Below are 23,429 nucleotides of genomic sequence, written 5' to 3'. Positions count from 1 at the left end.
TGAGATTGCTAGCTTGATGTTCCTCTGGAAATTGTCACACACACACACTTTTATTACTTTATTGGGAGCGTGGGAGAAAGTATAATGACTCAAAATCGACCTTGTATCAGTGTCTAGGCTGGCCAACGTCATCCTGCTCCCATATTACTCAACTAGGGAAACACTGCCCTCAGCTGGAGAGATGTGTAACCACTAAGACACACTCTGGTTTAAACACACAACACACCTGATACTAGAAACCATTATTACAGCAGACTCTAGTAATCATCAACACATACTAGACAGGCAGAAGGGAATTATAGGCCTGATCTACTTGCAGAGAGCTCAGTAATGACACTGTCTGTCTCACATGTGTGGAGGAACACATATACACACACACGCTCCATTCAATCTGTATCACTGAAGCATAACGGATTCTGCGATAGAAATGTAAAGGTAATTTCTCATTGAGCCGACATATGCAGCATTTACCGTGAATGCGTTTTCCGCTAACGCAAGAACATTGTCTTTAAATTTCAATCACGCTGTAACACTGAATTTCCTCAATACGGATTCAATAGAGCCTTAACTCTTGTCACCAAACTGCCACTGCTGAATGCTAGTAGCAGTGATTTTGTTGAATGACTTGTTAGCTTGGAAACTACAGCACCATTTGCCCTCTAACATGTATAATTATCGGGAGCAGAGTCTTCCATAACTATGACAGTAATACATAGTTTTGATAAATAGAAAATAAATAGTAATAGTATGATGATTTGTTTTTTGTGGTAAGTATTGTTGGAGCTATGACATATCCAGTCAGTGTGAGGCCTGAGGTTTCATCTCTCTTTTTACGTGATTTCTTACAGTAATGATTATCTCCTCTATCATGCATCTTTTCTTCATCCAGCTCTTCCTCTTTCTTGCTCTCTCTCTCTTGCTCTCTCTCTCTCTCTCTGTATATATATATATATATATATATATATAGAAACAAATAAAAATATATTTTATATTTGAGATTCTTCAAAGTAGTTACCCTTTGTCTTGATGACAGCTTTGCACACTCTTGGCACACTCTCAACCTGCTTCTCGAGGTAGTCACCTGGAATGCTTGAAGGAGTTCCCACATATGCTGAGCACTTGTTGGTTGCTTTTCCTTCACTCTGCAGTCCAACTCATCCCAAACCATCTCAATTGGGTTGAGGTTGGGTGATTGTGGAGGCCAGTTCTTCTGATGCAGCACTCCATCACTCTCCTTCTTGGTCAAATAGCCCTTACACAGCCTGGAGGTATATTTTTGGGTCATTGAAAAACAAATGATAGTCCTGCTAAGCACAAACCAGATAGGATGGAGTATCGCTGCAGAATGCTGTGGTAGCCATGCTGGTTAAGTGTGCCTTAAATTCTAAATAAATCACAGACATTTTCACCAGCAAAGCACCAACACACCACCACACCTCCTCCTCCATGCTTCACAGTGGGAACCACACATGCGGAGATCATCCGTTCACCTACTCTGCGTATCACAAAGACACGGTGGTTGGAACCAGAAATCGCAAATTGGGACTCATCAGACCAAAGGACAGATTTCCACCGGTCTAATGTCTATTGCTCGTGTTTCTTGGCCCAAGCAAGCCTCTTCTTCTTATTGGTGTCCTTTAATAGTGGTTTCTTTGAAGCAATTCGACCATGAAGGCCTGATTCACACAGTCTCCTCTGAACAGTTGATGTTGAGATGTGTCTGTTACTTGAACTATGTGAAGCATTTATTTGGGTTGCAATCTGAGGTGCAATTAATTGATGATTTCTGAGGCTGGTAACTCTAATGAACTTATCCTCTGCAGCAGAGGTAACTCTGGGTCTTCCTTTCCTGTGGCGGTCCTCATGAGAGCCAGTTTCATCATAGTGCTTGATGGTTTTTGCGACTGCACTTGAAGAACCTTTCAAAGTTCTTGACATTTTTTTGATTGACCATGTCTTAAAGTAATGATTAACTGTCGTTTCTCTTAGCTTATTTGAGCTCTTCTTGCCATAATATGGACTTGGTCTTTTACCAAATAGGGCTATCTTCTGTATACCACCCCTACCGTGTCACAACACAACTGATTAGCCCAAACGCATTAAGAAGGAAATAAATTCCACAAATGAACTTTTAACAAGGCACACCTGTTAATTGAAATACATTCCAGGTGACTACCTCATGAAGCTGGTTGAGAGAATGCCAAGACTGTGCAAAGCTGTCATCAAGGCAAAGGGTGGCTACTTTGAAGAATCTCAAATATTAAATATATTTTGACACTTTTTTAGTTACTACATTATTCCATATGTGTTATTTCATAGTTTTGATGTCTTCACTATAATTTTACAATGTAGAAAATAATAAAAATAAAGAAAAACCCTTGAATGAGTAGGTGTTCTAAAACTTTTTACCGCTTGTGTATATCTTCACCAGCTCCTCCTCCCCCCTCCCTCCTCCATCTCTAAATCCCTGCTCACATGTTTGGCTGAGGCCTGTCCAGTTCGTCCATCCGACAGACAGGGAGGGAGGGAGGAGGGAAGAGGACGTAGAAATAATCCAGCCATCCCACAGATTTCGCTCAGCTGCTCAAATTGTAAATATAACTTGATAACTTTGGAAAATTCAACCCCCCTTTTTTAATAAGATAGAAAATACTACAAAATACAGTACTGAACACACTTTCTAATTTGTTTTAATGACCACCAATGTGTATGCTGTCATTTTAGGTGAGGTGTCCCTCCTCTTTTGATCTAAGTGGGGATTACTTGGATAAATAGAAAATAAATAGTAATAGTATGATGATATGGGATTGGATCAAATTTAAGTTTGAATGCCATTTCTATTTCAGTGAGTTTTACGCTTCGAACACACCGACAGCGTCATCTGGATATGTATGCAACAAAAGTTCAACATCTGCTACCATTTCTGTCAAGCTGTCTACATATACAGTTTGACGCATACGTTCTATAAATCCAACGTATGCACCACACCGACACTGCAACTGCCTCTGCAAAGCAATGCTGCAAGGCAAATGCAGCGTTTCATTGGAAATTAATGTAATTCTGGTGTACCAAAAGGCAATGACGCTGTCGGTGTGATCGAATGTAATTCAGGGCTCATCTGTAATAAGGGTCAAATAAATAAATACTTAAGCTTGCAAATCTATCTGACCATCCATCTGGTAATTTGGGGAATTATTTATTTAGTTATTTACAACCACTCACATTACATTCAGGAGATAAATAAGAGAAAGCTTTCATGTACTATGGTTTAACACGAACACACACGCACAGACACACGCACACACATTCATACACACAATACTGCCTTATCTCGCTCACAAAAAGCCACGAAACAGTCAGCCATACTCATAACTTAACATCAAAATGGTCAAAAGGGACACAAAAGTAAAAACATACAGTACAATTAGTTAATAGGCCAAAAATGTTCATTATTTAGATTTTCTATGGAGAATAATAAGGAAGGAGAGAGTACCCCAAAAATGTATCAGAAATGTCAGATGGGTTGTAGTGTTTGAGTGGTGGTTAAATTTGGATTTCTTGGAGTTTCTACTGGGAGTATTGCGTAATGTCATGATCAGCACTATTGTGGTCTTTGGGTGGAGCTTATCCACTGTTGTGTAGTTTTCAGGTCTTATTTTGTTTGTTTTAACATGTACAAGAATGTTCCGTAACGTATCAGTATTCGTTTAGCGGATGGGTTTCTTCAGGGCCTCATCCACCTCCTCCTCAGGACACAGGGCGTGCCACTGGGCCACGGGACGTCTTGGATTGGCCAGCATGTCTGACCAATGCCGAAGGCCCACCCCTGAGGCACCGAAGCCGATCCAAACCTTCCCGATGGCGTCGTTGCTGCCCAGCTTGTCGTAATCGTACACCGTGATCAACACTTGGACTTTCTGCAAGAGGAAAGGGAAGAGCGAAAAAGCGTCAAGTTAAAAAAGTCACATGAAATCAAAATACCACCACCCGTACAGTGTTGTTCAACATACAGCAGGAAATGGCAGGAGAGTGCAATGTTCTAGAGAAACACCGGGAGAGTCATCAAACACAGGTCGCCCAACCCACAGGAAAACCTGTTATCACGACCCCAAGATGTCTTCCTTATGGGAAGTTTGTTGTACATACCTGTATTTGGCCAAAGGGAATCTCGAAGCTGAAGCTTTCGTTGAAGTAGGGGTTCAGAGTGTTCTGTTTGACTGTTGTCTTCTTCTTCTTCAGCCGCTTGCCTTGGTGCTGCAGCACCACTTTAACGAAGGGATCTGGTAGGAGAAGGCATGGGGCAGAGAGGAATGTTAGTTACAGAGGTCAAACAGAGGGTGAGCCACTTGGATGAAAAACATTGAGTACAAATGATTGTGTAGTAGATTCATGTGTAGTGTCTGCAACTCTGTAATGCTGCCCAATGGTTTAAGTTGAATTACTTCAACAAAATGTAGGCAACCAGATGTCATTAATAGGTCACAGCATGGCTAATATTTGCTAGGAGAGCGTAATGTCACAGCATGGCTAGTTGAGTTTACTGTCTAGTTTTGTCTAGTTTTGACTAGAAGAGTGAAACGTCACAGCATGGCTAGTATTGACTAGGAGAGTATAAGGACTAATAGAAGGTCACCTGACAAGCCTCCGCAGTCCATTGCCTTCAGGTGCTTGGCCTCCATGATGTTGATGGTCAATTTACCGGCCGTGGGGACGTAGCGCAGAGAGATACAGATGTCCCCTAACTTCTCTACCTGTGACCAGACAAACACACACAGGCACGAAGATAGAAAGATGTATTTAAACAGACAGTTCGATATAGTTTGATATGCAGAGACAGACAGATACAGACAGACAGGTAGACGTAAAAAACATGCACCCTAAACCCAAACAGACTGTATTCATCCGTCCTCACCTCCTCTTTCTCTCCTCCAACCAGATCCCTCCATTCGTGGAGTGGCTGAGCCAGGTCCACACTGTTCATGGGGATGGAGATCTGTCCAATCACGTCGTGTTTACCAAAGCGATCAAAGTCAAAGACCTGTAGGACCAGAGTCTGACCGCCCAGCTCCTGGTAGGGGATCTGTGGAGGAACACACAGAACAGGAAGGAGATGATCAGGACAGTGTTCTCGACTACATAAACCTCAGTACTGTAAGAGCTTTTCTAAGGCTTTTACATATACACATGAATGAATACCACATCTCTCTATCACTGTCTGTTCTCCAGCACCCCATACTGACCTTGAAGATGAAGGTTTCATTGAACACGGGGCAGAGATTCTTGCGCTGGACTTTGGTCTCAAACTTCTTCTTCTTGTCTGGCAGCATGTAGACCTTGACATAGGGGTCTGAGGTGCCGCCCATGTCCATGGCTGGCAGGTTTTCAGCCTGAAGGATACCCACGATCAGCTGGCAGAGGGGGCAGAGAGGGGGAAAAGGTCAGAGGTAAACAATGGCAGTCAAAATATTTTTAACAATGTCCGTAAGAACTGAACGCAGTGATAATTTAGGCGGATTTAGGCCGGGATTCAATCCATATAGGGCTATTGCGATGCAGCTTTTAAAGGGAATGATAAATGCTGCAAATTACCTCTCAATCGGAAACGCAGCAAAATTAAACCTGAGAATTTTCCAAACACAAACGGAACACTTCAAAACAACGGCACAGGACTTCATCCCAAAAATGATTTCATTTGTCACATATATGCAATGTTTACCGGGATTCAATTCAAGCCGCATAATATCGCAGTGCACTTAAACTGACTTTTAAATGTAAGAGCGGTTTAGCAGATAGAAAATGTCCCCTCTAAAGGTCACAGCTTAATGCTCAGCCGTTAAGAGGAAAAGGTCATAGGTCACTGAGGACACAAATAAGAGGTCAGAGGTTAAAGCTGAGAGCTGAGCAGACAAAGAACAGAGGTCAGAGAGCCTTTAGACGTGTTATTAGTCAGACACTTCACATCAAGGAGGTCAAATGTGAAGGAGGACAAGACAGAAATGCACACAAACGCATGCACACGAATGCATACTCACACACACACAGACACACACACCTGGTTGTCAGTGAAGTTGTAGTCCAGGGTGAACTCCAGTTTTCCGAAATTCTCTTTTTCCTCCTCCTCTCCTTCCTTACCCTCTCCTTCCTTAATGAGAGAGAATCAATCATTTATCAGCCACTGCATTAGTCTCTCCCTTCACACAGTTACTGACACTACATCTGGAAATCACTTCAGATAATTTCAAACCCAGTTGCAAATTAAGTACTTGAACCCATTACACCACATACTATATTGCCCTCCCTCCCTCTGTCTCCTCTCACCTTGCCCTCCTCTCCTTCTCCGGCTCCCTCCTTCTTTCTTCTGCCTCGGCCTCCTTTCCTCTCGCGTGCTTTCTTGGGCTTCTTGCCCTTGTTGATGCACTTCTTCCAGATACAGAAACCTAGACAGGCCACCAGAGCCAGCACCACCACCACTATGGCTCCTATTGCCCACATGGGCACTGGGGGAGAGAGAGACATAAGCCTTATATAGCCTTATGACATCTATAATACAACATACATAACAACATACATATAACATACATATAATACTTATGTAGCCTTATGCTATCTATTATACAACATAGGCTTTATGTAGAGTTATGACATATACACTGAGTGTACAAAACATTAAGGACACCTTCCTAATATTGAGTTTCACCCTCCCCCTTTTGCCCTCAGAACAGCTTCAATATAGGGCGAAAGCATTCCACAGGGATGCTGGCCAATGTTGACTCAAATGCCTCCCAAAAGTTGTGTCAAATTGGCTGGATGTCCTTTGGGTGATGGACCATTGTTGATACACACGGGAAACTGTTAAGCATGGAAAAATCCAGCAGTTCTTGACACCAACCGGTGCACCTGGCACCTACTACAATACCCTGTTGAAAGGCACTTAAATATTTTGTCTTGCCCATTCACCTTCTGAATGGCATACATACACAATCCAAGACTTAAAAATCCTTCTTTAACTTTTCTCCTCCCCTTAATCTACACTGGTTGAAGTGGATTTAACAAGTGACATCAATAAGGGATCATGTATTTAATTTTACCCTTTTTTTAAGCAACTCAAAATATACAATATAGAAAAACGGAGTATACAACAGAGTATCCAAACATTACAGACAACAGTTAGGGGAATACAGACTATACATTATATAAAGACTTTGTAAAACAAATATTCAAAGGGATCATAGCTGTCACCTGGATTCACCTAGTCAGTGTATGTCATGGAAAGAGCAGGTGTCCTTAATGTTTTGCACACTTAGTGTATAACACAACATACATAGGCCTCGTGTAGCCTTATGTTATGGAATAATGATATTTGACATGTTATTGTGAGGAGGGATGGAAAGGAGAGCACAAGCGATGGGAAAACAATATTAACTTACTTTTGAGTTTATGATCTGTGATACGTGGAGGAAAAGCAGGGGATGAAATGAAAGAGAAGAAAGGATGAGAGGACATTATGTGAAACGAAATTACACACACAGAATGAGCGATGGATGGATGGATGTGTGTGTGTGTTCATTGTGTTCAGGGCTCACTTGGCATGTGGGTGAGTTCGTTGAAGAACTTGCTCTTCATATTCTTGAACTGGTGGTCAGAGTGATGAGTGGAGGGAGGGGCGGGTCCTGGGGGTGGCTCTTCTCTCTCCTCAGCCGCCCGACGGGGCCGCGCTTGCACACTGGCCAATTGCATCGCAGCTCAGCTAAAATGCAGAGGAGACAAAAGAGCAATCACTTTCGAGTAGTTTAAGAAATATTTTAATATTCCATAAATTCTAAACATCCTGGTAAGTAAGTAAACTAGATAGGGTTAGGTTTGCTGCTAACCAACTCAGTGGCCTTGTGTGTTTCGAGTGTCTGCCCTGAGACTGGAAGGTTGGGAGTTCGATACACTGAAAAAGCTTGTTTAGACACGTCTTCCGGCACTACGGGGTGCCTGAGGATATAGTGTCTGATTGGGGTCCCCAGTTCACTTCAAGGGTCTGGAGGGCGTTTGGAACGTCTGGGGTCTCGATCAGCCTTACCTCGGGTTTTCACCCCAATATTAATGGGCAGGTGGAGAGAGTGAACCAGGATGTGGGTAGGTTTCTGTGGTCTTCTGCCTGGACCGGCCGGGGGTGTGGGCGGCGTTCGTGCCCTGGGCCGAGTAGCTCAGAACTCACTGCGCCACTCCTCTACTAACCTTTCCCCCTTCCAGTGCGTACTGGGGTACCAGCCGGTTCTGGCGCCTTGGCATCAGAGTCAGACCGAGGCTCTTGTGGTGGATGACTGGTTCAGGTGCGCGGAGGAGACCTGGGACGCCGCCCATGTTCACTCCAGCAGGCCGTGCTGCACCAGAAGGCCAGAGCAGACCGTCACCGCAGTGAGGCTCCGCAGTGGCTCCGGGTCTGGCTCTCGACCCGAAACCTGCCCCTCTGCCTGCCCTGCCGGAAGCTGGGGCTGCGGTTTATGGGGCCATTTAAAGTCCTGAGGAGACTGAACAAGGTTAGTTACCGGTTATAGCTTCCCCCCGATTACCGTATTAACCCCTCGCTCCATGTGTCTCTCCTCAGGCCGGTGGTGGCTGGCCCGCTCCAGTAGTCTGAGCTACCCATACTACCGCTGCCACCAGGCAGGAGGCCGGGAGTATGGGGGTAGGATCCATGGTCATACAGCCAGGACAGTGCGTCTGCTTTAACATTCTGGGAACCTGGTCTGAAAGAAAGGGTGAAAACAAAACGGGTAAAAAACATTGCCTACCTTGCCTGATGAGGATTCAGTCTCCTTGCTGCCCGGATGTACTCCAGGTTGCGGTGGTCAGTCCAGATGAGAAAAGGGTGTTGAGCCCCCTCAAGCCAAAGTCTCCACACCTTCAACGCCTTGACCACAGCCAACAGCTCCCGGTCCCCCACATCATAGTTTCGCTCCGCCGGGCTGAGCTTCTTCGAGAAGAAGGCACAGGGGCAGAGCTTCGGTGGCATTCCCGAGCGCTGAGAGAGCACGGCTCCTATCCCAGCCTCGGACGCGTCCACCTCCACCGTGAACGCCAAAGACGGATCCGGATGCGCCAGCATGGGAGCCGAGGTAAACAGATCCCAGAGGTTACCAAAATCCCTGTCCGCCTCAGCCGACCACTGCAAACGCACCGGGCCCCCCTTCAGCAGTGAGGTAATAGGAGCAGCTACCTGACCAAAACCCCGGATAAACCTCCGGTAGTAGTTGGCAAACCCTAGGAAACGCTGCACCTCCTTCACCGTGGTGGGAGTCGGCCAATTACGCATGGCTGAAATGAGGTCACGCTCCATCTCCACACCTGAGGTGGAAATGCGGTATCCTAGGAAGGAGATGGACTGCTGGAAGAACAGGCATTTCTCAGCCTTGACATACAGGTCATGCTCCAACAGTCGACCAAGCACCTTGCGCACCAAGGACACATGCTCGGCGCATGCAGTGGAGTATATCAGAATGTCATCGATATACACCACTACACCGTGCCCGTGCAGGTCCCTGAAAATCTTGTCCACAAAGGCTTGGAAGACTGACAGAGCATTCATTAACCCGTACGGCATGACGAGGTACTCATAATGCCCTGAGGTGGTACTGAACGCTGTCTTCCACTCGTCTCCCTCCCAGATACACACCAGGTTGTAAGCACTCCTGAAATCTAGTTTAGTGAATCGAGTCAATCGCTGTGGCTATGAGAGGTAGCGGGTAACTGTACTTCACAGTGATCTGGTTTGATAGTCAATACATGGCTCGATAGTCAATACATGGGCGCAGACCTCCCTCCTTTTTCTTCACAAAAAATTAACTCGAGGAAGCAGGTGAAGTGGAGGACCGAATGTACCCCTAACGCAGAGATTCTGAGACATATGTCTCCATAGCCGCCATCTCCGCCTGTGACAGGGGATACACGTGACTCCTGGGAAGTGCGGCATCTACCTGGAGGTTTATCGCACATTTACATTTACATTTCAGTCATTTAGCAGACGCTCTTATCCAGAGTGACTTACAAATTGGTGCATTCACCTTATGATATCCAGTGGAACAACCACTTTACAATAGTGCATCTAAATCTTTTAAGGGGGGGGGGGTTAGAAGGATTACTTTATCCTATCCTAGGTATTCCTTAAAGAGGTGGGGTTTCAGGTGTCTCCGGAAGGTGGTGATTGACTCCGCTGTCCTGGCGTCGTGAGGGAGCTTGTTCCACCATAGGGGTGCCAGAGCAGCGAACAGTTTTGACTGGGCTGAGCGGGAACTGTGCTTCCGCAGAGGTAGGGGGGCCAGCAGGCCAGAGGTGGATGAACGCAGTGCCCTTGTTTGTGTGTAGGGCCTGATCAGAGCCTGAAGGAACGGAGGTGCCGTTCCCCTCACAGCTCCATAGGCAAGCACGATGGTCTTGTAGCGGATGCGAGCTTCAACTTGAAGCCAGTGGAGAGAGCGGAGGAGCAGGGTGATGTGAGAGAACTTGGGAAGGTTGAACACCAGACGGGCTGCGGCGTTCTGGATGAGTTGTAGGGGTTTAATGGCACAGGCAGGGAGCCCAGCCAACAGCGAGTTGCAGTAATCCAGACGGGAGATGACAAGTGCCTGGATTAGGACCTGCGCCGCTTCCTGTGTGAGGCAGGGTCGTACTCTGCGAATGTTGTAGAGCATGAACCTACAGATCGCACAATCCCCCTGGCGATGGGGTGGTAGAGTCGCCTTCTTCTTGGAGAATGCAAGAGCCAAATCGGAATATTCGGGGGGAATGCGCACGGTGGAAACCTGGTCTGGACTTTCCACCGTAGTAGCACCAATGGAAACCCCTAAACACCTCCCCGAGCACTCTCGCGAGAGCCCTCCATTGCCATGAAACAGTGGGGTCATGACAGGTAAACCAGGGTAGACATAGCACCACGGGAAACGCAGGAGAGTCAATGAGGAAGAGACCGATTCTCTCTTTGTGACCCCTCTGCATCAACATGCCCAGGAGAGCGGTGGCCTCCCTAATTAACCCTGACCGTATTGGTCGACTGTCTAAGGCGTGAACTGGGAAGGGCTTAGCCACTGGAACAATGGGGATCCCTAAACTATGGGCAAATGATCTGTCTATGAAATTCCCAGCCGCGCCTGAATCAACGAGCGCCTTATGCTGGGAATTCGAGGAAAACTCAGGAAAGTTAACTTGCAAAAACAGGTGGGCAACAGAGGGCCCTGGATGAGAATGGTGAAGGCTCACCTGGGGTGACGCCAGAGTGCCTTGCCTGCTGCCTCAACCCACAGAGGAACCGACCCGACACTGACCGGCAGTGTGCCCTCTGCGGCCACAGATGGTGCACGTGAAGGCCCCTCCTCTGGCCTCCCTGAGCGCAGCACCTCCCAGCTCCATAGGCACCGGAGCGGTGGTGCTGGGAGATGGAACCGACAGAGCTGCATCTGAACGTCCACGGGTGGCCGCAGGTTATCCAGCCGGATGGACAGGTCCACCAGCTGATCAAACGTGAGGGTGGTGTCCCTGCAGGCCAACTCCCAACGGACATCCTCGCGTAGGCTGCAGCGATAGTAGTCGATCAAGGCCCTGTCGTTCTATCCTGCTCCGGCGGCCAGGGTCCAAAAGTCCAAGGCGAACTCCTGGGCGCTCCTCATCCCCTGCCTCAGGTGGAAAAGACATTCACCCTCAAAGTGGTCCAGCGCCGCATCTCCTTCTACCCACACGGCGTTGGCCCACTCCAGGGCTTTCCCCGAGAGGCACGAGACGAGGGCGGACACCCTCTCACATCCCGAAGGAGCCGGGTAGACGGTCGCCAGATACAGTTCCAGCTGCAGCAGGAACCCCTGGCAGCGTGCCGCCGTCCCATCAAACTCCCTTGGAAGGTGCGAGACGAATTCCACTGGGACCCGGTGCAGGAGAGGCAAGTAGTCAAGACCCCTGTTGTGCTGGGGAGGGTGCTGGAGGGACTCCTTGTCTCTCCCAGCAATCCATTGTCTGGACGACGCGGTCCATGACGGCGCCGAGATGGTGGAGCATCGCCGTGTGCTCCCGGACACGCTCCTCAACCCCTACAACAGGGGTACCTGCTTCTGCTGACTCCATAGATGGTGTGGAATTCTGTCACGATGTGCACAACTGGTTGAAGGTAAGTCAGGTGCAGGAGAGCAGAGATGGGTGATAACAAGCGCACTTTATTCATGCCCAAGGAAAACAGCGATAACGCCCAAAGTACACAAACGGTTCAATAAACAAAACACACGGGTCAAACACATACCCGGCACAAACCAGCCTGATGCAAACCACTTGTAACAAACAAACAATTACACACACAGACATGGGGGGGAAACAGAGTGATATATACATTTAGTCAGATGAGGGAATGTGAACCAGGTGTGCGGAAAACCAAGACAAAACAAATGGAAAATGAAAGGTGGAGCGGCGATGGCTAGAAGACCGGTGACGTCGACCGCCGAACACCGTCCGAACAAGGAGAGGGACCATCTTCGGCGGAAGTTGTGACACTCTCTTGTTGTCCCTTCATTTAAAACAAAGCCTAAGGGATAAGGCTTTGCCTCGGCTTCTAATCTGTCTCCCTCTAGCTCTCTTTCTATCTCTCTCTCTCCTACTTTTTGTGTGTATGTACTGACATGTACAGTATGTGTAACTGATAGATACACACACACATCTGGTATGTCTACATGTTAATTGTTTTAAATGTATGTAGATTGTAAAGTATTTTTGTCTGTAATGTCTGTTTCATTATGTGTCAGACACCAGTAAGACTAGCTTTTTCCATTGGCTTCAGCTAATGGGGATCCTAAATAAAATAAAATATACCTTCATGCCTCCCTCCTCACCCCCTGCCTCCCTCTCACCAACCCAATCTCTCTCCTCCCTTCCGTGTCCCCCTATCTTGTTCTCCCTCCCTCCCTCCTTCCTCTCTTGGTTCATAGCGTGAGTGTGTTGAGGTACAGTGAAACTCTCATTCTTATGCCCACTGTGTCCATCACTAATCCCTCTGACTCCATCACAGGCTGGCTGTTTGGCACACACACATGCATGAACATACACACACACACACACATACTAACATGCACACAAGACCCGCTCTATTAAATATGCATATGTATACCTCCCTGCAAGGCTGCATTATGCCACACACACTCCAACCTTCCTACATCTGTGCCCTCCTCTCACTGTGCACAGACACATAACAAGATTCATTGCCAAAGGTAATCCCCAAATCCCAGAGCTTAACTAAATTAGGGACAGTTCAGTTCACTCTCTGCTCCCGTCCCTCTCCTTCCCCTACTATCCCTTATCCAACCTAAACCTCTACCATTAACCCCCACAACATCACCTGCTGTCACACAGACAGATCCCACCTAGTTATCCAACCAACAATCACATTTCCATAACAATATCTGATTTGTGGCTTGTCAAATTAACCCATTAAATCCCAGCAGATAGAATGAATAAGCGCAGGATTAGTAAGCACAGCTATGTGATGGTGAGTGAGGGGAGGCAAACATAAGACTGCTGGCTAATAGGCTTGTGACTTCACCAGTCAAGATCACACACACGTGCACACACGCTAACACACACATACAAGCACACACACATGCTCAATGTGGTGAGAGGGGGACTAGCTTGGTTAAGTAGCATAGGGTTGGCCATCACTTCTCACTCACAGTGGTATACTCCATTAAACTGATCACGGTGGCAGAAGGCAGGGAGTCAGGGCCGGACCTTACTGATTAGATACTGATTAAATGCTAGATCACCGTGTCAGTGATTAGGGCTTACATGCATGACTGACCACTCTGTTGGAAGGTTATTTTTTCACTTCCGGTCTTGGCGAAGGTCACTGTAATTCCAAGGGTTTTATGGTCACATACTAGCATAAGCATTTGGAGTGGTTTGTGCTGGCCAAGGTCATTGGAATAGGCCTAGCTAAACAGGCTACTGGTTGATTCTATTGGGCCATAGACAGTTAAAGTTATTCTGGAATGAAGTATAGCCAAAATAATGTCCTTAAAACTTCTTGGTGACAGGGGGCAGTATTCGGAAATTCAGATGAATAACGTGCCCAAATTAAACTGCCTGCTACTCGGGCCCAGAAGGTAGGATATGCATATTATTAGTAGATTTGGATAGAAAACACTCTGAAGTTTCTAAAACTGTTTGAATGATGTCTGTGAGTATAACAGAACTCATATGGCAGGCAAAACCCAGAGAAAAATCCAACCAGGAAGTTGAAAATCTGAGGCTTGTAGTTTAAAAAAAATTAATTCCCTATTCATTCTACAGTGACTTAGGGGTCATTTTGCAGTTCCCAAGGCTTCCACTAGATGTCAACAGTCTTTAGAACGTTGTTTTAGACTTCTACTGTGAACTGGAAGGGAATGAGATACATTTGTATCAGGTGTCTGGCTGAGTGCCATTAGATCATTCATGCGTGTGGCCGTCAGCGCGTGGTGCTCTCTTTTTCCTTTCTGAAGACAAAGGATTTGTCCGGTTGGAATATTATCGAAGATGTATGATAAAAACATCCTAAACATTGATGCTATACATCGTTTGACATGTTTCTGCAAACTGTAGTATAACTTTTTGGACTTTTCGTCTCAACAAAATGCGCGAGCATGGCACATTTGGATAACTCGTCTAAACGCGTATTTGGATATTAATATGGACATTATCGAAACAAAACGAACATTTATGGTGGAACTGGGATTCCCGGGAGTGCATTCCGATGAAGATCACCAAAGGTAAGTGAATATTTATAACACTATTTCGGACTTTTTTTGACTCCAACATGGCGGCTTTCTCTAATGGCGGTTGTTGTTTTCTGAACGCCGTACTCCGATTATTGCAAAGTGTGCTTTCTCCGTGAAGCTTTTTTGAAATCTGACACAGCGGTTGCATTAAGGAGAGGGGTATCTATAACTCTTTCAATAACTGTTCTATATTTTATCAACATTTATGATGAGTATTTCTGGAAATTGATGTTCTCATTCACCGGAAGTTTTTGGAGGCAAAACATTTCTGAACATTACACGCCAATGTAAAATGTTTTTTTTGGATATAAATATGAACTTTATCGAGCAAAACATACATGTATTGTGTAACATGAAGTCCTATGAGTGCCATCTGATGAAGATCATCAAAGGTTAGTGAGTCATTTTAGCTGTTTTTCTGGTTTTTGTGACGCCTCTCCTTGCTTGGAAAATGGCTGTGTGGTTTTTCTTGTTTACGTGCTGTCCTAACATAATCTAATATTATGCTTTCGCTGTAAAGCCTTTTTGAAATTGGACAATGTGGTTGGATTAACGAGAAGATTATCTTTAAAATGGGATATAATAGTTGTATGTTTGAGAAATTTGAATTATGAGATTTTTGTTGTTTTGAATTTGCCGCCATGCTATTTCACTGGCTGTTGAATAGTGTATCCCACATTTCCCAGAGAGGTTAAGAATTTGGATTGATGAACTCATGTTGGAAAGTGCCTATTCAGTAATACATTTGTTTTTCGCAAAGGTTAAGGTTAGGATTGGGAATGCGAGGACTGATATTGTGATCAATACTTCACATGACATACAATACAACCATATTGTCAAACGATGGGTGTAGCTGGTGCATGGAAGTCAGGCGCAGGAGAGCAGAGATGAGTGGACAAAGCACTTTTACTGAGGCAATTATTAGAACAGACGCAAAGGCGTCACAAAACAAATGCCCAAAGAACAAGTGAGGCAGCACAAAGTACAACAACAAAGTACAAAGTACCGGCTGCCACAAAGCACTGGTACAAAACAGATCCCGGCGCAAACCAGCCGGAAGCGTGCCAAACTTGACAATAAACAATACCCCACACAGACATGGAGGGAACAGAAGGCTAAATACACATAGTAATTATGAGGAGATGTAAACCAGGTGTGCAGGAAAACAAGACAAAACAAATGGAAAATGAAAGGTGGAGCGACGATTGCTAGAAGACTGGTGACGTCGGCCGCTGAACGCCGCCCGAACAAGGAGAGGGATCCGACTTCGGCAGAAGTCGTGACACTAGCGGTAAAACGTTTTAGAACACCTACTCATTCAAAGGTTTTTCTTTATTTGTATTATTTTCTACATTGTAGAATAATAGTGAAGACGTCAAAACAATGAAATAACACATGGAATCATGTAGTAAAGAATAAAGTGTTAAACAAATAAAAATATATTTTATATTTGAGATTCTTCAAATATGTTTTGAGCAAAATAGTGTTTTTTTGACACAACTGCAAACTTCAAGGAGTAGGGCATTCAAGGATTTGGTTTGATAGGAAGTTATGATGTCATTGGCCTCCCCCTTGCTTGAGGAACAATAGAGGAGCAACAAAGAACAAAAGAGGAAAGGCCCACCACCCCAGTTGTGCCATGTCATGACTTACCTGAACCACCTACTGAAATGTTCATCCAGAAGTGGCGTTCCTGGTGACCGGGGACTTTAATGCAGGCAAACTTAAATCCGTTTTACCTCATTTCTACCAGCATGTCACATGTGCAACAAGAGAGAAAAAAATTCTAGACCTCCTTTACTCCACACACAGAGATGCATACAAAGCCCGCCCTCCATTTGCCAAATCTGACCAGAATTATATCCTCCTGATTCCTGCTTAAAAGCAAAAACTGAAGCAGGAAGTACCAGTGACTCACTCAGTAGTGCTCAGATGACACAGATGCTACGTTACAGGACTGTTTTGCAGACTGGAATATGTTCCAGGATTCATCCAATGGCATTGAGGAGTATACCACCTCAGTCATCAGCTTCGTCAGTAAGTGCATCGATGGCATCATCCCCACAGTGACCGCATGCACATATCCCAACCAGAAGCCATGGATTACAGGCAACATCCGCATCAAGCTAAAGGCTTAGAGCTGCCGCTTTCAAGGAGTGGGACACTAATCCGGATGCTTAAAAGAAATCCTGCTATGCCCTCAGAAAAACCATCAAACAAGCAAAGCGTCAATATAGGATTAAGACTGAATCCTACTCTGACACTCGTCGGATGTGGCAGGACTTGAAAACGTTTACAGACTACAAAGGGAAACCCAGACACAAGCTGCCCAGTTATGAGCTAAATGCCTTTTATGCTTGCTTTGAGGCAAGCAACACTGAAGCATGAATGAGAGCACCAGCTGTTCTGGACGACTGTGCGATAATGCTCTCGGGAAGGCGATGTGAGCAAAACATTTAAACAGGTCAACATTCACGAAGCCGTGGGGCCAGACGGATTATCAAGACGTGTATTCAAAGCAAGCGTGGACCAACTGGCAAGTGTCTTCACTGACATTTTCAACCTCTCCCTGACCGAGTCTGTAATACCTACATGTTTCAAGCAGACCACCATAGTCCCTGTGCCCAAGGAAGCAAAGGTCACCTGCCTAAACGGTAGCCATGAAGTGCTTTGAAAGGCTCACATTAACAGCATCCTCCCGGATACCCTAAACCCACTCCAATTCGCATACTGCCCCAACAGATCCACAGATGAAGCAATCTTGATCTCACTCCATAATACCCATTCGCACCTGGACAAAAGGAGCACCAATGAATGCTGTTCATTGACTACAAATCAGTGTTTAACACCATAGTGCCCACGAAGCTCATCACTAAGCTAAGGACCCTGGGACTAAACTCCTCCCTCTGCAACTGGATCCTGGACTTCCTGATGGGCCGCCCGCAGGTGGTAAGGGTACAACAACCTCTCCCTCAATGTGAGCAAGACAAAGGAGCTGATCGTGGACTACATCAAATGGGGGCCGGACAGGCGGGGCTGTAGTGGAGCGGGTCGAGAGTTTCAAGTTCCTTGGTGTCCACATCACCAACAAACTATCATGGTCCAAACAGACCAAGACAGTCATTAAGAGGGCACGACAACACCCTTTCCCCCTCAGTAAAATGAAAAGATTTGGCATGGGTCCCCAGATCCTCAAAAAGTTCTACAGCTGCACCTTTGAGAGCATCCTGACCGGTTGCATCACCACCTGGTATGGCAACTGCTCGACTTCCGACTGTAAGGCGCTACAGAGGGTAATGCGTACGGCCCAGTACATCACTGGGGCCAAGCTTCCTGCCATCCAGGACCTACAGCTGCAAGAACAAGTATGTGAACCCTTTGGAATTACCTGAATTTCTGCATAAATTAGTCATAAAATTTGATCTGATCTTCATCTTAGTCACAACAATAGACAAACACTGTGCGCTTAACCTCTCTAGGATAGGGGGCAGTATTTTCAAGGCCGGATGAAAAACGTACCCAAATTAAACGGCCTACTACTCGGGCCCAGGAACTGGAATATGCATATTATTAGTAGATTTGGAAAGAAAACACTCTGAAGTTTCTAAAACTGTTTGAATGATGTCTGAGTATAACAGAACTCATATGGCAGGCCAGAACCTGAGAAAAATCTAAGCAGGAAGTGAGAATTCTGGTGCTGGTAGTCCTTTCAAGTCATTGCCAATCGAACACACGGTGAGTTAGGGTTCATTTTGCACTTCCTAAGGCTTCCACTAGATGTCAACAGTCTTTAGGAAGTTGTTTGAAGCATCTAAGATAAACAGAGACCGAATGAGAAGGTGGGGAAGTTGGTGAGGCAGGGAATGACATCACCTCTTGGCGCGCGTTCATGAGGGTGGATCCTCCGTTCCAAAACCTTTTTCAAGACACAGGAACCGTCCGGTTGAAATATTACTGAATCTTCACGTTCTAAAGGCCCTAAAGATTGATGTTTTACAACGTTTGACATGTTTGAACGAACGTAAATACCATTTTTTTTTAGTTTTCGGCGTAACATTTTCCACGCGCACATTTGGAGTAGCTAAACTGAACGCGCGAACAACAATAAGCTATTTGCACATAAATTATAGATTTTATCCAACAAAACAACATTTGTTTAGTACCTGGGATTCCTGGAAGTGCCTTCTGATGAAAATCATCAAAGGTAAGGGAATGTTTCTAATACTATTTATTAATTTAGATGACTCCAACATGGCGGCTATCTGTATCGCCTGGTGTTTTTTTCTGAGCACAGTACTCAGATTATTGCAAAGTGTGATTTCCCAGTAAAGTTATTTTGAAATCTGGCAATGTGGTTGCATTCAGGAGATGTTAATCTATAATTCTTTGAATTACAGTTTAATATTTTATCAATGTTATGACGAGTATTTTTGTAGATTGTGGTGCTGATTCACCGGCAGTATTGGAGGCAAAATATTTCCTGAACTCACGCGCCAATGTAAAACGCCAATGTAAAACCCTAGAGAGGTTAAACTAATAACACACAAACTATTGCATTTTTCTGTCTATATTGAATACATAATTGAAACATTCACAGTGTAGGTTGGAAAAAGTATGTGAACCACTAGGCTAATGGCTTTTCCAAAAGCTAATTGGAGTTAGGAGTCAGCTAACATGGAGTCCAATCAATGAGACAAGATTGGAGGTGTTGGTTAGAGCTGCCCTGCCCTATAAAAGAAACTCACAAAAATGTTGTTTGCTATTCACAAGAAGCATTGCCTGATGTGAACCATGCCTCGAACAAAAAAGATCTCAGAAGGCCTAAGATTAAGAATTGTTGACTTGCATAAAGCTGGAAAGGGTTACAAATGTATCTTACAGTCCACTGTAAGACAAAGTGTCTATAAATGGAGAAAGTTCAGCACTGTCGCTACTCTCCCTAGGAGTGGACGTCCTGACTGCAAGTGCACAGCGCAGAATGCTCAATGAGGTTAAAAAGAATCCTAGAGTGTCAGCTAAAGAATTACAGAAATCTCTGTAACATGGTAACATCTCTGTTGACGAGTCTATGACACATAAAACACTACACAAGAATGGTGTTCATGGGAGGACACCACAGATTAAGCCACTGCTGTCCCAATTTCTTTAATGAAGTTCGCAAGAGAGCACCTGGATGTTCTACAGCGCTTGTGGCAAAATATTCTGTGGACAGATTAGTTGTTTGGAAGGAACACAACACTATTTGTGGAGAAAAACACGCACAGCATACCAACATCAAAACGTCATCCCAACTGTAAAGTATGCTGGAGGTAGCATCATGGTTTGGGGCAGGCATGCTGCCTCCTGGCCTGGACAGCTAGCTATCATCGATGGAAAAATGAGTTCCCAAGTTTATCAAGACATTTTGCAGGAGGCTATCTACAGGTAAGGCTATCTGTTTGACAATTGAAGCTCAACAGAAGTTGGGTGATGCAACAGGACAACAACCCAAAACACAGAAGTAAATCAACAACAGAATGGCTTCAACAGAAGAAAATACTCCTTCTGGAGAGTGGCCCAGTCACAGTACTGACCTCAACCCGATTTAAAATGCTAAGGCATGACCTCAAGAGCAGTTCACACCAGACATCCTAAGAATATTGCTGAACTGAAACAGTTTTGTCAAGATGAATGGTCCAAAATTCCAAAGTTGTGCAGGTCTGATCCGCAACTACAGAACACGTTTGGTTGAGGTTACTGCTGCCAAAGGAGGGTCAACCAGTTATTAAATCCAAGGGTTCACATACTTCTTCCACCCTACACTGTGAATGTTTACACAGTGTATTCAATAAAGACATGAAAACATATACTTGTTTGTGTGTTATTAGTTTAAGCAGACTGTGTTTGCCTATTGTTGTGACTTAGATGAAGATCAGATCAAATTTTATGACCAATTTATGCAGAAATCCAGGTAATTCCAAATGGTTCACATACTTTTTCTTGCCACTGTATATACTAGGCGGTGTCAGTGGAAAGCCCAAAAAATGGTCAGAGGCTCCAGTTGCCCACGTCATAGACTGTTTTCTCTGCTACTGCATGGCAAGCGGTATCGGAGCGCCAAGTCTAGGACCAAAAGGCTCCTTAATAGCTTCTACCCCCAAGCCATAAGACTGCTGAACAATTAGTCATATGGCCACCAGACTTTTTACATTGACCCCCCCCCCCCCATTTGTTTTGTACACTGCTGCTACTCACTATTTATTATCTATGCATAGTCACTGCACCCCTACCTCAATGTACAAATTACCTCGACTAACCTGTACCCCCACACATTGACTCTGTACTGGTACCCCTGTATATAGCCTCATTGTTGTTATTTTATTGTGTTACTTTTTATTATTTTTTACTTTAGTTTATTTGGTAAATATTTTCTTAACTCTTCTTGAACTGCACTGTTGGTTAAGGGCTTGTAAGTAAGCATTTCATGGTAAGGTCTACACTTGTTATGTTCGGCTCATGAGACAAATAAAGTTTTGTTTTATTGAGATTTGAGTTCATCAACCCAAATTCTTGAGAGGCCATCACAAAAGGAGACCTTAACCATCTGAAATGTTTCTGACTTTCTCTGGAAAAAATGTTGGGAAACCAGTTGGCAAGAACCATCATCTGCCTTCTATGTGTAGATTCTGAACAACAAGAGTATGTAGGAAACAATCATGGCACACATCTTCACACCTGTCTGTTTTGTGGGTTAGATACCAAGAAGACCATGTACTGTAGGCCAGTGTTTCCCAATCTTGGTCCTGGGGACCCCAGGCAGTGCACATTTTTCCCTAGCACTACACAGTGACCTGATTCAAATAATCAAAGCTTGATTATGAGTTGATTATTTGAATCAGGTGTGCAGTGTAAGGGCAAAAACTAAAATGTGTACACCTTGGGGTCCCCAGGACAAGGACTGGGAAACACTGCAGTAGGCCTATACTGGGCCATCTGTAACAGGTGGTAATATCTTAAACCCAATCCCAAACTGATTCCTCACCCCTAATAATAGGCTCTTATTGACAACTTTCTGTTGACCTGAAAGAATTGGATGGCTATCAGGGATATGGTTCTCAGGCTACTGCCAGCTGGTATAGAGGACGCTGCTATTGTTTACACCCATCCAGCTGTCTTTTAACTGCATGGGGAGGGACTCGTTTTGTGACTGGTGATGTGGGTCATATCTCAATGGGGGACACAGACCAGACACAATGCAAAACAAGTAGGTACAAACAAGGAAACTGAGGACAGAGTAGTGTACTAGCTGTGGTAAAGAGATGACAGGAGAGGTGAACAGCTGGCAGCGGGACTTTGAGAGGGTTCAAGGCTTAGTAGCTATGTGGTGAACTAAAGACAGTTCCATTACGGTCAGGATGTTTATGGCTGACTGTATGGCCCTCTCTATTGTGCGAGTTAGTTAAATAAAATAGAAGTTGACCATCTGAGACTGGAATGCACTGTCTCATACTCATCATCACCATTGTCATCATCATCAAGCCTGCCTCGTGCAAACTGCATCCAACATGCAAACTGTATCCAACATCACAGTAGTACATCTCCTCTAATTTGATACTTTTGGCACCACTAACAGATACAACAGGATTTAACCACTTACCAAGCAAACATGGCACAAGACACAAATGTACCCGTCGAAAATTATTAAAACCCAAAATAAGCGGCAACTTCGAAATTTCATATTAGCTGGTTGTCACGCACACAGGGAGCTTTGGAGGGAGTAGGGGTGGTCATTAGACATATGCACAGACAGAAAGTCCGAGTTGAGGTAGATATAGTATAATAATTGGTCAGAGTTGTTTTTCACCTAGCTAAAGTAAACTGGAATAAAAATACATTACCAATCCAATTAAAGTGTCGCCAACTTTGGACCAGTGGAAACTGCTAAGCACCTTAAACGTAAAAGCATGGATAGGCCTATGGCTCAGAATAAGGAATAGAATGTGAATGGTAGGCTACTCTCTCAAATATGAATTCAAATAAGCAGTAGAGCATGTCAGTTTTAAGATATATATTAATCAGATATGGCAAATATTGTGCCCATCAACCGGTAACCCTGGACGTCCCATGCGCCATAAGCGCTCGCTAGCGGATTTACCAAGCATAGCACAAGGGTTTGAATGACTTCTAGGCCGTCTAATTGCACACTTTTTAAATGTACTGTGTAAAGTAAAGGCTACCTCGTGAATGTACACCAACAGAACTCACCCGATTGAAATCCCCAATTTAAACCCAAACGTCTTCTTTTTGTTAAAAACGATGAATTCTGGACTCGGTGTTGCGAGAACTGTTGCGCTGTGCACCACCCTTCTCTCCCCGTCACGCTTTCTCCCTCCCCCTGTCGGTTAATCTCCCTTAATATTGCGGTGCCAACTACTTATCCACTTTAAGCCATTTGTCACCATTGATCTCACTCGAAATGCATGTGAAATACCAAAACACAAAATCACTCAAATAACTCTTTCCAGCTTTTCCCATCGGTTTGGCTATTTTCACGTGCAATGCCTGGAAACTGTCCATTGCTGTGAGTGAACAAAACGACTTTACAGGCCATTTGTCAGTCTGGGATTCCCCCATGTACATGTAGTTAAATTGTATTATGCATGTAACATACGTTTC

General features: G+C 44.9%; 1 protein-coding gene across 2 annotated transcripts; it reads right to left on the bottom strand.

Moving 5' to 3' along the window:
* Positions 1-3,159: 3,159 nt before the first annotated feature.
* Positions 3,160-23,123, bottom strand: LOC115192085 (synaptotagmin-2). Of its 2 annotated transcripts, XM_029750203.1 has the most exons (10): positions 23,019-23,123; positions 7,584-7,747; positions 7,428-7,442; positions 6,319-6,497; positions 6,053-6,142; positions 5,241-5,408; positions 4,913-5,080; positions 4,634-4,751; positions 4,147-4,280; positions 3,160-3,917 (listed from the first exon to the last, which is right to left on the bottom strand). In XM_029750203.1, exons 2-10 carry the CDS (start codon positions 7,735-7,737, stop codon positions 3,708-3,710), a joined length of 1,236 nt encoding a protein of 411 aa, XP_029606063.1. In that variant the 5' UTR covers positions 7,738-7,747; positions 23,019-23,123; the 3' UTR covers positions 3,160-3,707. The 2 variants fall into 2 exon arrangements, with proteins under 2 accessions (XP_029606063.1, XP_029606064.1); XM_029750204.1 differs by lacking the exon at positions 7,428-7,442.
* Between the last annotated feature and the right edge of the window lie 306 nt (positions 23,124-23,429).

This window comes from Salmo trutta, chromosome 4, assembly GCF_901001165.1.
Source record: "Salmo trutta chromosome 4, fSalTru1.1, whole genome shotgun sequence".
NCBI lineage: Eukaryota > Metazoa > Chordata > Actinopteri > Salmoniformes > Salmonidae > Salmo > Salmo trutta.
Note: the sequence above shows the minus strand (reverse complement) of the source record. Positions and strands in the feature narration are given on the sequence as shown.

Coding starts and splice junctions, on each gene's coding strand:
- LOC115192085 (XM_029750203.1), bottom strand. CDS start 7,737: ATGCAATTGGCCAGTGTGCAAGCGCGGCCCCGTCGGGCGGCTGAGGAG. Junction 5,409..6,052: donor ACAACTTCACTGACAACCAG/GTGTGTGTGTCT, acceptor CCCCTCTGCCAG/CTGATCGTGGGTATCCTTCA. Junction 4,281..4,633: donor GGACTGCGGAGGCTTGTCAG/GTGACCTTCTAT, acceptor TTCTCCTACCAG/ATCCCTTCGTTAAAGTGGTG.